We start from the raw sequence: 13,806 nt of genomic DNA, 5'->3' as shown, positions 1-13,806 counted from the left end.
TAAACTTTATTTTAATTGCACATGACAGAAAATCTTGATGTGTTTTGACATTTTAATGCCAGCAATTCCATTTCTGATACCCACAGATTTGTCCATATGTTTCAACTTTCCTGCTCTCTCACCCTCTCTCCCCTGTTCTCTCCACAGTGTGTAACTGTGATCTTGCACAATCTGGCTTCTTCCAGAAGAAGGGCGAGTACATCTGCACAGCAGACTATCAGCGTCTGTACGGTACACGCTGCGACAGCTGTGACAGCTTCATCACAGGGGAGGTGGTCTCGGCACTGGGACGCACGTACCACCCCAAGTGCTTTGTTTGCAGTGTTTGCAGGTATACACGCACACTCACATCATGAACATACTAACAAACACACAATACTCCATGTGCAAGCTTACAGATGGTTGGGCCACACGAGGGCAATGCAAGCATTAATTTGGGATTGTATATTGCAAAGTAACAAACCAAAAGCTTTCTGGCTCCTGGTGATGTCGCCTCCTTTGCAGCTTAATAATTATTTTCAGCAGTGAGAGACAGATATAGAACACAAAATCAAAACAATGAGCTGAAAGATTCATTTTGCATTAAATATTGTCATTTTATAAATTGTTGACGTACAAATTTGGGCGACAACCAATTTTGTCAGATATATGAGACAAAAACTGATAATTCACGAGGATTATTTTATCCACAAACAGCCCTTGATTCTACAACGTTATACAGAGTATGTAATGATAATACTTGCAAAGGACTTATCCATATTAGCATCTCTGATTCTCAAGAATAACAGTCTACATATAGTAACTGCAGCAATAAAATAATATTAATCAATTGTTGCGATATCAATTTTATCAGTAGCAATATAGAAAAAAAGTAAGGAAATATAGGACATAACTGATCGAGCTTACATTTGTAAAGTGTTTGCTCATAAACAGTTTAAAATCACAGCCACACAGGAGCTAAAATCAGTCTTTAAACTCAAAATAAATAATGTTGTGACATTGATCTTGATTATAAACAGTATTGATTTATACGAAAATGTTTATCTTTATATAATTTTCCCCATGTTGCCCACTCCTATACCGTATGTAATACTCCATCACCTGTTCATCTGTACTGCCCTGTAGTCTGTGACAAATGTCTGCCTGGAAAGACAGAGCAGTCGTTTTGCTTAGTCTCTGCACAATCCAGAGAGACCGAGCTGGCCCGGTGACTCGCTCTCTGGAGTGAGCAGAAGTAGGCCATCCCTCCTCTGACCTCCATCAGTGTTCACGTGAAGCCGCTCCTGAACAAACTAAGAGTCAGCTCCCAGTGTGGCATCTCCTCCCTTCTCATCGCTTCACTGTCCGTGTCACTCTTTTGAGTTTCATTCAGAAAAAGACAGTTGTGTCTGTTTATTCTGCATAAACATGAATGGTATGAGGGGAAAACCCGTCTTCCTCGTGCTCTACCTCCCTCTCTGCCTGTGGTTTTGTCTCATGAGGTTTACATAAGAGTGATCTTATCCTCCCTCCCTCGCTCCAGGAGACTAGTGTTCGTCTGTTGTTGTGTATCTGCTCGACATTGGCTGATAAACACACAGTCATGCCCAGCAGCCGTGGGCAGAGACAACTGAACTGACACCAACTGGCCGGAGACAGTCAGTGGAGCAGTCCTGGCGCTGACAGTGGCGTGTGTGTGTGTGTGTGTGTGTGTGTGTGTGTGTGTGTGTGTGTGTGTGTGTGTGTGTGTGTGTGTGTGTGTGTGTGTGTGTGTGCGTGTGTATGTGTGTGCTTCAGCTTATGTGGAAGAGACAGCAAGGGGCCGAAGGGTGAATCTCCTCTTTCCTGCTCCGACTGCCCTCTGTCACATCCCTCATGGCCCTTTCTTGTGCTGCCTCTTTTCCCTTCATCCTCCCCTCCTGTCTTTCTTCTCCTCCTCTTCATCATCCTACTCATTATTCCTGTCATCGTCTTCCTGCTCCTAATCATCATCATCATCCCATCGCCTTCCTTTTACGTCTCCCTCATCGTCCCCCTTTTCTCTCTCTCATCACGGCCTCGGCTCCTAACGAAGGCAGAAAGCGCGTCTTACTTTTCCTTTTGTGTTTTTGAGAAGCGGCTGTGATCAAAGCCATAGGGCATATCTCTAAACCCAGAAATAGCTTCACTCCTGTGAACAGTTTAAAAAAAAGCATGCATTAAATATGTAAACAGTGTGAATTTTTAAAGAGCTGAGAAAGGCTGACAAGGCGAGAGGGTCTTGAATGAGTGAGAGCAGCACACAGGTAGAGACAAGTTCAAATACAGACCGTACTCACTTTTCTGCACTATCATGGTATTTTGTGCCCTCAGTTTGAGCTGTAGGCTGCGACAGCTACGATCAGGCACTCAGACATGTGAAAGATTTATTATTGGTCGAAAGTGCACACAGATACAAACCTCAAAAATAAACTCAGACTGCTCTGGTTTTCTATTTTTTGTCATTTATACAAACAACTGAAGGGTGAATTCAAAATGCACCCGGAATAAATAATATCCTTTTTCAATATTGAAATGTCTCAATATCCAATACATTGAAGACTTTTTAAACACTGTTGTACATCAGTCCATTTGTCCATTGGTCCACACACGTCTTGCTGTCCCATTCTTGTTAACATGGTATCTCAAGAACACCTTCGGGGAATTCATTAAAAAAATGTCTTTAAAAAGTTCAGTTTGATTCAAGAATGATAGGATTCAATTTTTGGTGGTCAAAGGTCAAGGTTAGTGTGACCTCATCAAAAATATGTAGACTGTAGTTTAAGGGATGTATGTTTCTGTGATCAAATATTCCTTATCATTTTCGAAAGAAACAAAAGATTTAAATGTATAAAAAAATTGGAAACCCCAAAAAGGTCCTGAGGTTCATTAAGAGTTAAACCAGGTCTCTAGATCTGATTCCATCACTTCAGGAACCCAAGAACTTGACAACTCAAAGTTTACCATGTCCAAGTATCAGTCAGAACCCAAGAACGAAAAGAGAGGGAGAAATTGTAATGACTCTGCTGGTGGTTGGAGTCACTAAATGCTCAGCATATGTTAACTCAGACTTTGGCTCTGATTTGGGACATCTGTCCTCCACAGAGCATCTGAAGCCCGGGGTCTGTAAGAGTGTTGTGACAAGAAGCAGTAAAACCAGATTTGTTGTATAATTTGTGAGCTGCTGAAATGTCTCCGCTCATTTGTTTGTCCTTTCTGTTTTATGTATGGTGGCTCTCCTTTTAAATAAGAAAGCAGGCGCGCGTGCACACACACACACAGACACACACACACACAGACACACACACACACACACACACACACACACACACAAACAGACACAAACAGACTTCTTCAGAGATTTTCTGGAGACTTAACCTTTAACATAGTTACTAGTTGCCTAATTACGCAAACCCAAACCTAACCCTAACCCTATACCTAATCGTAACCTCAACCTTAACCATAACCATAACCATAACCCTAGCCTAACCTAACCTAAGCCTAACCCTAACCTTAAACACGTTGTCATCTTTTGCATTATAGTTTATTTTGTTATTTAATTATGATTTATGTCCCCACATCATTATTAATACTGGGACCACACACATTTAGACAGAGACAGTTGTTGTAAGGCCTCCACAGTTGCTTGCACTGTATATATTGTCCAGGCCTTAACCCCTGCGTGCGTATGTACATCTCTCAATGTGTACACGTCTGCTCTGCCCTCCTGTGAGCTCTGCTGGAGACTTCAGCCTCCCTCTGGGCCTTGGGTCCAGCTCCAGGCCTCAGCAGGGGAATAAAAGGATTACTGCCATCTATGTCTTTTAAACAGCCTTCCCTAAGCCTTTTAGCTCTACATTCATTCCCACATCCTCCCCCGGTCATAAAGAAATCAATCTGTCGTCGCGAAAAAGCAGAGGGAGGAGAGAAGCAAAACAGTGTACCACGAAGTGGTAAATTAAATGTTTGCTGTCGTGTTGTCTGCCTGTCTGCATGTGTGTGTGTGTGTGTGTGTGTGTGTGTGTGTTTACTCCTCTTTACCATATCTTGGCTTCTAAGCGATGTGGAAAACAGTGCCCTGGTGGCAACAGCTGTGTGAGGAGTGAGCTGGGCGGACAGACGGATAGAGAAAGAGGCAGTTAGGATCAGTATGCATGCCACACAGTCTTCCCAATAAGTTTTCATTCTCAATGAGAGAGACAGTTTTCCTTTCAGAAGCCGGTGGCAGCGTCACATTATCGTCTCTTTAATCACAGAGCAGCCAGGTGCTCCCGCGACAGTCAACGTCCTATTAACCCGTCGACTCAAATGTTTGCAGACTGTATGCAGCCTGTGTCGGGAGGATTGTGGCCTGTCTGTCCCCCAATCATGTTTCTGCCAGTACCCATTTGTTATTTTCATGTGTGCACTTCTATTTAATGTAAACACACAGAATCGCTGCGGTAATTCTACATCCTATTGTGTTCAGTTTTTTCTAATTCTCTCTCTCTTTCTCTCTTGATTTGTTTTTTCCCTCCTCAGTAAACCCTTCCCCATTGGAGACCGGGTGACGTTCAGTGGGAAGAACTGTGTGTGCCAGCAGTGCTCGCAGAAACTCGTCAAGCCAAATGAACCGATCAAGATCCACGGGCCCAGCCGTAAGTCCCACGTCCGCCTTGCTCTGTCCGCTCTGGTTAGGGCCACCAGGCGTTGCACTGCGCTGAGTCTAACGCGATGTGTCCACGGGGCCCATTTAGCACATTTAGCTTAATCAAGTGTCTGTCAGATCAGTGGTCGGACCCGTCGAGCTGATGTGCCAGCTGACAATTACGCAACACAAACAGACACATCGTTCATTCACTACTGTCAACGCTAAACCTGCAGATGATCTGATGCACAACTGGTCACATAATGAAGCAAACAGCCTTAGAATACAGGTGTGTGCATCACAGACGTCTGCTATTCAGTGCGAAGCAGGAAAAATGACAAAGTGTTATCCCATAAAAGAGCTAAAGTGATTAATCGTGAATCATTTGTGAAGTGCCGCACACAGACAGGAGGCGGCCGCTCACTGGCTGTGCAGTAATAACAGATGGCAGAGAGACAGTGAGTAACTGTCCTTCCACGACCGCTCCGTTCAGGAGAATAAAATCCAAACAGCTCCCCAGGTACATGTTCAGCACTCTGCCTTATGAGGAGGCAGTCGATGAGACGGGACACAGAGAGCAGACACTTAATGTAATGCACTGGCTGCTACTGCCGGTTCCGCCATAATTTTGTGAAACAAGCAGAATGCAAATAGACGCTGAGAATAGAAAAGTGGTGGAAAGGCACTTTGCCAAGCGCCAAGTTATTATTTGAAGGGATTTGAAGGGAAGGAACATACTGAAATTGATTTTTGTCCCGGTGGAAAAGATAAAAAAAAGTTTGCTCATTTACGCACTGATGAAGCAGAGGAATTACATGTTATAACCCTAATCAAGTGTCATGTCTCATTCATGTGCTCATACTAAGGTTGACTCTCATCTCAATTCGAAATTATTGCAAAAATAAATAATAATATGGATTTTTTTAATTATGGATAATGACTTTCTAAAATAGGAAATCTGTAAACATGTACGGAATGCTTCTCATTCCACATCATACATTTTATATTGGGAACTTCACTGTGGCAATAACTGTAACCTGCTTGAATGTAACTACCTGTATCTAGCTGTTTGCTAGACTTACCCTAAATCTTTTATGTGTAAAAAGCAGGAAGTTACTGCTGTTGCAAAGACATGTGCATGTTAAACTTTGACAGAGCAACTTGAAGGTTTGAGAAAGCTGTGAACCAGTGAGTAGAAAAATGATGTTGAAACTATATTTTAAAACAATACTTGCACTACTGTAACTTCTGAGTTCTTTTTTTGGGAGTATTTTGCTTCCGCATCTGAAAACAATAAGTGTTATGGAAAGGATGTTGTATAAGGGAGACTTACACTTAGTTTTTGCATTAATACACAGAAATAAATTTACAAATATGTCCAATTACACAAAATACAGAAAACAGTCCAAGACAGGGAGAAAACACAAATATGAAACCGCTAAATTTGCAAGGACTTCTCTCTGCCACCTTTGCCTGCAGATGTAATGAATGAATGGGACATCGTAGAAGTGGCAGGGATCAGGATTTATAATCATAGGGAGGTAGGATTATCATTGTACACTCCTGAGTACAGGACAAGTCATAAAACAGTTTATTGTGTTTTATAAAGGAAGAATACAGGGATTTTGATGTAAAAATACTTTCACTTTCAAAATCATTTGTTTGTTTTTGTTTTTTCTTCACATATTTGACATATAACAGATAAATTAACAATAAACACATGGACTCAAGTGTAAAATTTAGGAAACTTTATTTTTCACTTCATGGGGCCTTTAGGGTTTGGCGCCAGCTGTTTTTCTGTCCTCTCTCCTTCAATGTGAATGTTTATCTACCATAGCCAATAATATCTGGTCACAAGCTCTGTTGCATAACTGCAGTTGATCTAGTACTGATATCATTCTGTGGCTAAAATAGGAATAGGAACTGAATACTGACTCAGTAGTGTCTCTCAGTCTGGAGCTGAATCCTTAGGCCCATAGACTCAGCACCGTCTCCTCAGAGTGACACTTAGATTTATTTAGACTGCGCAAACTTTACTCAATACACTGCCGTTTTTTTTTTTTACTGCAAACACAGTTTGTCTTGGCTGACAGCGCAGAGTGATGTGCTGCCTCCCTTGTGCCTCCAGGCTTCTCACAGGGGCAGTGGACCGGGTCAGAAAAGGTTGAGCTGATCCAAACATCTTCCAATAGAAACAAATGGACTCTTCTTTTCAGTATTTACATCATGGGGACCAAAGCCTGGTCCTTATGAGGCAAAACATCATTTTGAAGCTCCTGGTTAAGGTTACTGGTGAGTTTTGAAGTGGGATTAGTTTAAGGTTAGGGTTATACATTAATTGGTCATGGATAAGTTTGTGGTTATGCTGTCCACAATGAATCAAGTCAAAACAAGGATAGCTGCACAAACCTGTGTGTACTTATACTTATGTCATTTAGAGCATAGACATTTTGGCCAGTCCTCACATTTTCAAAGCATCGTTTGAAGTTTAAGTCTTGCATTTAAGGTTGAGGCTAGAATTTGGGTTAGGGCACAAATTAGCTCATATAAAACAATGAATTGTTTTGTTTTAAGTCTAAATTATATTTATTCTTTCTAGATTTATAATATAACCCCTAAAAATATGACGAGAGCCCATAAAAGGAAAACACGAATGATAAAAGAGTGAGCGTATAATTAGGGTTAGAAAAACTAACATGGTGTACAGTATATGTAAAAAAAAAAAAGGTAACACAACTGAATGGTTAAAGTAGGGGAAATAATTTGTGGCCTGTTTGAGGGTTAAGATTTACTTTCAGGGTCAGAATAAGGTTAAGTTTAGGGTAAGAGAGTATTAAGTTATCTCCATGATTCCCCCCTGCCTCGTCCATCGACTGTTGAGATTGGGAGCCGAAGGCACTGCACTGGCCAACGCACGACGGTCAATAGCTCTCAAACCCCATATCACCAACATACAAAATCATATCTCCGATATTCAGGCTCAGTTTCTCAGGATGGAGCCATCGTGAGTTTTCCAAGTTTGTGGTTTTAGTTTTTTGTATTGTCTCTCTTGCTCAAAGTACGGTCCAGGGACCCCGAAGGGTCCTTGTTGCCAAAAGGGGATTCATCCATGAGAAACACACTGACATAAATGTCTATTTTGGTCCTGGATTCCATGCACTTTCTATATAACACATTTAAAGCAAAATATAGTCAAATGGTGGTCTGTGGTCTTATTTGTGTCACTTCAGGGGTCCTTGATATACCATTGATATAGAGGTTGAGGATCTCTAGGTTCCAGACCAAGACGGTTAGGTTTAGGCACACCGATGAAAGTCCTCACTAAGAGAAAGTTGCAATAATTTGTGTCTGTGTGTGTGTGTTTGTGTGTGTGTGTTTGTAGACACAGAGACACATTCATACACTTCATAAGAGGGGGAATTCATGCGATTGTTTAGCCCCGAAGCTGTTCCAGTGATATCTGCTTCCTGCCTGCACTCAGTCATGTTTAACGGTGCTTACAGTGGAGAGAACACACAGCTCAGCAATCTCCAGCATTAGACCGGCTATTGATTAAGGGGGTGGTAGTGCCAAAGGGGAAGAAAACTACACTTCGGAGCACAGGGGCTGTTTGAAGATGTACAATTACACCGTGGCACACTCAATTGCTCTCTTTCTACTGCTTCTATATTTCCTCTTTTCTCTTGGCACTCTTCCCCTTTACCTTTCTTAACTTATTCCTCCTTTGGCAGAGGTTGGAAGTAAAGAAGTAGAAATATGATATCAGATATTACATATAATTTTTTTCTGATGACTTTCTACTTTTACTGCCTATATTTTAAAACAAATATCTGTACTGTCTACATTTTCATTACAAAATGAAAAGGACAAGGGGAGGAGAATCAGCCGCGGAGACGAGGCGGGGCTCTTATGTCTGTGAACAGGAGTAACAACATGGAAGAAAGTGAAGAAACCCTGTTTTTAGTTTATTGTTTTTTATTTAAAAATAAAGGAAGAGCACTGTAAGTTAAACAGTTTTCGAACATACTAATGTAAAATGGGTCTCAGTTTGGGTTGCACACATGAAGCCGGTAGAAAGGGAAATTTTTTACTTTTTCAATTGTTGTACATTTCAGATCCACTATGTTTATCATTTACTTCAGTCGTTTTCAACACAATTATCTGTACTTCTACTTGAGTAAAGAATTGTGTACTTTTGCCACCTCTCTCTTTTGGTCGCTATTCTTTTTTATGGAAACCCTGATCTTTGTTCTCTCCAGACTGTGCTGGATGCGGAGCCGAGATCAAGCAGGGTCAGTCTCTCCTGGCGTTGGAGAAACAGTGGCACGTCAGCTGCTTCAGATGTCGGACCTGCAACATGGTCCTCACAGGAGAATACATCAGCAAGTGAGTTGTTAAAATGGTTATCTTTGATGTTCTTCCTGTCTAGTTTTTTCTACAGAATAGGTTAATTGTGCGTTGGACACGCTACAGCAGCTTCATTCATATTTTCTTCATTCCAGAGATGGCGTGCCATACTGCGAGGCAGATTACCACGCCCAGTACGGGGTGAAATGTGAGACCTGCAGCAGATACATCAGTGGAAGGGTTCTGGAGGTAAGCGTGGATTCCTACATTAGATCGTGCTAACAGGGATTTAGCAGCACAAAAATACTAGAATCCAAACTGCATGGACTGTGGTAGCTGAGTGTAAATAGTGTTATCAGAAATGAGCAGTCGCATTTCATCCTCAGCTCAGTCTAATGCTCACTGTGCTTTGGGGAGGGAGCGACTTAAGATTTGGGGCTGATAAAAAAACTGTCTGTCCTGCTTTTCTAAACCAAAACAAGTTCAGCTGCAGTGTGTTGGTGAGATCAAGCAGAAGCCCACAACCACAATTTCACTGTTATGGTAAACGGACTGTATTTATATAGTTATACAGTCTTAAAGCACAAGTTGCGGTTCAGTATCTTGCCCAAGGACACTACAGGATGCAGGAGTCAGGGATCAAACTACCGACCTTCTGGTTAGTGGACAACCTTCTGTTCCTCCAGAGCCACAGCCGCCCTATTGGTTCAACATCACGGCCGACCTGCAAAAATAGGCAGCAAAAAGACATGAAAGAGGTGGAGAAAAAGGAAAAGGAATTAAGAGGAAAGAGTGAAGAGTGAAGGGGAAACTTTAGGAAAAGGGGAGATGCTGAGAAACTCAAATCACATTTGCACGTTGCATGCTGTTACGCTGAAGCAATTTTAAATTGAAGATTCCAGGAAGAGGCTGAGATGGACGAAGGGAAGAAGTGAAGGGGAAATAATGAGTGCAGGGATAAAGTGCATCTGCTAATTAAATGTTTTGGACAATTGTCTGGAGAGAGTCTAATGTCAACTTGGTCCTGAGAATAGGGAGCGGACATAGTCAAACTAACTAGACAAACACACACACACACACAAACACACACACACACACACACACAACGGCCCTTGTTGTCCCTGTGCTCCTATAGCTTGTCAGAATGTCTGGTGTAAAGTGCTTTGTTCCTGACTGTCAGCCTCTCTGGACTATTTATAGACATGGGACATTTCAGCCTTTATCTCTCTCTCTCTCTCTCTCTCTCTCTCTTTTTGCTCTCTCTCTCTCTCTCTCTCTCTCTCTCTCTCTCTCTCTCTCTCTCAACATGCAAACACTTGAGTGCTTGGCATTCATTCTTTTCGCCTGTCAATTTGTGATATAATAATGATATCACTTCTTTAAGATCCAGCGTGCGATTGATTTGACACGCTCCCGCCCCAGACATTTACATTTAGGATAACAATAATATATAGATATCATGGGTTGGCAATTTCCCAGCTGCAGTGTTAATTCTGGCTCCTTGTTTCATTTTAGCTATTACTTTTTTGATGAAAATGTGCATATTTAAAAAGAATTAACATATTTGATTTATTTGCATCAGTCAAACCCCAGAAATATAAAAAAATACATTTACCTTATTGAAACAAGAATGGCACTCAGAGAACGCATATCTCCGCCAAGTCCCCCCTATTAACCTTAATAGATTTTCTATATCCAGGTTATTGTTTGGATCCATAGCTAGTTTCACACACTCATAAATATCAGTCCCCTAAATATGTCAGACTTTTTTATTAACAAGATCCATTATTCTCAAATAATCAATCTAAATTTAGAAGGAAGGAAATCTGTCAAGTAGTTTTTGCGTAATCCTGCTGAATAACAAGGAAGCAAATCCTAAACTAACAAAAACAAATGCAGACAAAAGCAGAACCTCCTTGGCAGAGGTACAAATCAAATGGAAAGTGTGGGATTCTCCTCTATTAAATATTTTGCATTTTGCTTGAAAAATAACACAAAGAATTGTCAAAACAGTTCTCGGTCAAATCAATAAATCAACTGATTGTTTTAGCTCTACGTGATTATTGTCACATGAAGGGACAGTACTTTAAATTGTGGCATTTTTTTCCAGCTTTTCATGTTTCAGGTGAAAGAAAACTTAAAATATATAGTCACCTCTCAAAGGATCAAGGTTGTACTTGCGTTGTATTTGAGTACAACGCAAGTACAACCTTGCTCTCAGTTACTTTGCATCACTGCAAACCAGACTAATCGGTTTTTGTCTGTGACTGTGTTGATGATTGGACTTGTTCCCTTTTCTGTCCAACTTTCCAGAGCCAAAGGTTGTTAGTGTAACGAGCTGTTTTAGAGAAGGCGGAGACATGGAGACAAAAAGAGAGGAAGCAGAAGACAGACCAGCACAGAACAGTCTTTCTCTTAGTTTCTCTTCTTTTCTCCTCCTCCTCACTCCTTCATTGCCAATAAATATAGCAGCCTATTAATGTCACCGGGGAGAATGGGCGCCTCATTAGAAATGGTAACAGCAGTCGCCGAGCTGATACCTATGCGACCCCAGTCGGTAAACGCGCTGCTGCTCGGAAGACAGGAGACGGAAATGCTGCATCCTCTGCTGGTTTTTCCTTTCAGGGTAACGTGAGACAGACAGAGGGAAGCAGTACTTGTTTAAAATGCAGCTTAGAGACAGTATTAGGAAACATACTTTGAAAATTACATAACACCGCCGCACACACTCAGACTCACACGCTGGGTGGGTTTCGGATGAAGCCGCTCAGGTCCCCTTGACGCGGGCCTCTTGTCAGCGGTGCGTCTATAAATAGAAAATCTCTAATGGTGTGTCAGGGAAGGTAGAGGTGATGGGACGGGGGGCCACGCCTCAGTCGTCGGACCCGCGTGAGACATCTCACCAGTGAAGCGGATTAATGGACAGGCACGTCTCTGTGACATCCCACTGCCTCATTTCCTGTGTCCATTTCCCCTGTGTCCATTGTTTTTGGCTTGTGGTCCCTCAGGGTCCCGCTGAACGTCCAAGGACGTGCATCAGACTCATGTGTCCTTCACTTACATGGCCACCTACCTCCCTCTGTCTCTCCCACACACACTCTTACATACGCTCCAGCACTCTTCTTCATGTGACTGACCAACAGGGATCTTTGCTCTAATTATGGCGTGGGGGAGAAAGGATGGTGGGAGCATCATGTGATTGCCGCATGCTGATGAAACAGCTACAGGCTACACAATGATGTCTGTATATATAATGAGGCCAATGGTGGTCAGGTGATATATGGCAGAAAATATATATAGATGCTGGCCTGCTGTTTACAATGATAATACTTGTTCAGTCCTATGGTTCAGTCACAATCCTCTTTTTCTCTTCTCTTCTCTTCTCTTTTTTTGTCTTCTGTCTTTCAGGCTGGAGGGAAACAGTACCATCCGACCTGCGCCCGCTGTGTCCGCTGTAACACGATGTTTAAAGAGGGAGAGGAAATGTACCTGACAGGTGAAACTCGATGCCAATACATCCACACTCTGACACACAAACATACACACACACACGTGCCGGTGTAGAAGAATGTGTGGTATTTAAGAACACTCAACACCAATATGTCTCTCTCTTCTTCAGGATTTGAGGTGTGGCACCCACTATGCAAGCAACTAGCCAGAGCAGAGAGGAGACTGAGGGTGAGACAGAATTCGAAAATTTAAATGTTAGAATAAAATTCAAAACCGTGCCCCCACCTCTACTTTTGTGTGTTTGTATCTCACAGCACAGGCGCCTGTCGGAGACGTCCATCTCTCCCCCGGGCTCGTCAGTGGGCTCTCCCAGCAGGGTTATATGTGTAAGTAACCTGTGAGTCTGCAGCTTTTAGCCCTCTGTACAGCTGCCACCGGCACGAGCCTCCCCTTCAAAAGCACAACTGCTCCACCAGAGACACGAGCACTACCCATAGGCCAGAGTGGTTTGGCACCAACCTGAAACGCTGCTCACTCCCTTCGCCTGTTCACTTGTCTGTGTTCTCCCTGCTCTGTTGTCATCCATGATGTGGCGGGAGTTCAAAACATGTGGGAAAATGTAAAACACACCAACACATATTGGTCTACTTCTTTTTACCATTTTGTTTCTCATCGCCGAACCAAGATTTACACCATATTCATGTGTTATTCAGTAATTATGATCATCATCTATAATCATCAATGTATTGATATTTGAAAGTAGTAAAACATTTAAACTCGGCTAAATCTGGATAAGATGAACCCTTTAGTTTGCAAGCAGTGCCACCAGTGGGTTATATTGATCAAACGCCAAACTGGAGCAGTAGGCCCTCCCAATGCACTTGTATTTTAAACATTGTCCATAAGGAAGGAAATGAAATCACATAAGTGTGCTTCATTAAAGTGCAAGAAATAAATTATTACTAACACACTACCAATTCTACCAGACCAACATGTGTTGTCTACAATGATCTTCCTCAGGGTTTCGGTCCTGTGCTGTTAACGTTAATTGGTCGTCCTGAGGATTGAACTTCTGATGAAGAACTCTGTGGAATTGTTTTTAATTATAAAGCTTCAGTGATAAAGGCTTCTTTATTTTTTATTTAACTTTCATATTTCATCAAATTTTCCCAGTTTTAACCTACTCACCTAGACATCATGGGCATGTGCACGTGTGTATTTGTGTGAAAAGGAAAATGCCAGGTTTATGAGAAAAAGGTCACTCCACAGTTAGACCAGTTCCAAAAGTCCACTTGTGAAACCACATTCAAATTCAATAGATCAGAATTTGTATTTGGATCCGCACCAAATTACTAAATTATTGAGAAATCAGCAAACATTTTTAA

General features: G+C 41.9%; 1 protein-coding gene across 1 annotated transcript in view; it reads left to right on the top strand.

Moving 5' to 3' along the window:
* Positions 1-13,806, top strand: part of ablim3 (actin binding LIM protein family, member 3) — a 45,303-nt gene that overhangs the window by 19,783 nt on the left and 11,714 nt on the right. Inside the window, exons 3-9 of the mRNA XM_053429087.1 lie at positions 148-331; positions 4,519-4,634; positions 8,884-9,010; positions 9,127-9,220; positions 12,380-12,467; positions 12,591-12,649; positions 12,736-12,807. Coding sequence (XP_053285062.1) covers positions 148-331; positions 4,519-4,634; positions 8,884-9,010; positions 9,127-9,220; positions 12,380-12,467; positions 12,591-12,649; positions 12,736-12,807 — 740 coding nt within the window. The remainder of the gene's footprint in view (positions 1-147; positions 332-4,518; positions 4,635-8,883; positions 9,011-9,126; positions 9,221-12,379; positions 12,468-12,590; positions 12,650-12,735; positions 12,808-13,806) is intronic.

This window comes from Pleuronectes platessa, chromosome 8, assembly GCF_947347685.1.
Source record: "Pleuronectes platessa chromosome 8, fPlePla1.1, whole genome shotgun sequence".
NCBI classification, from domain to species: Eukaryota; Metazoa; Chordata; class Actinopteri; order Pleuronectiformes; family Pleuronectidae; genus Pleuronectes; species Pleuronectes platessa.
This window is presented reverse-complemented; position numbering and strand designations above follow the sequence as displayed.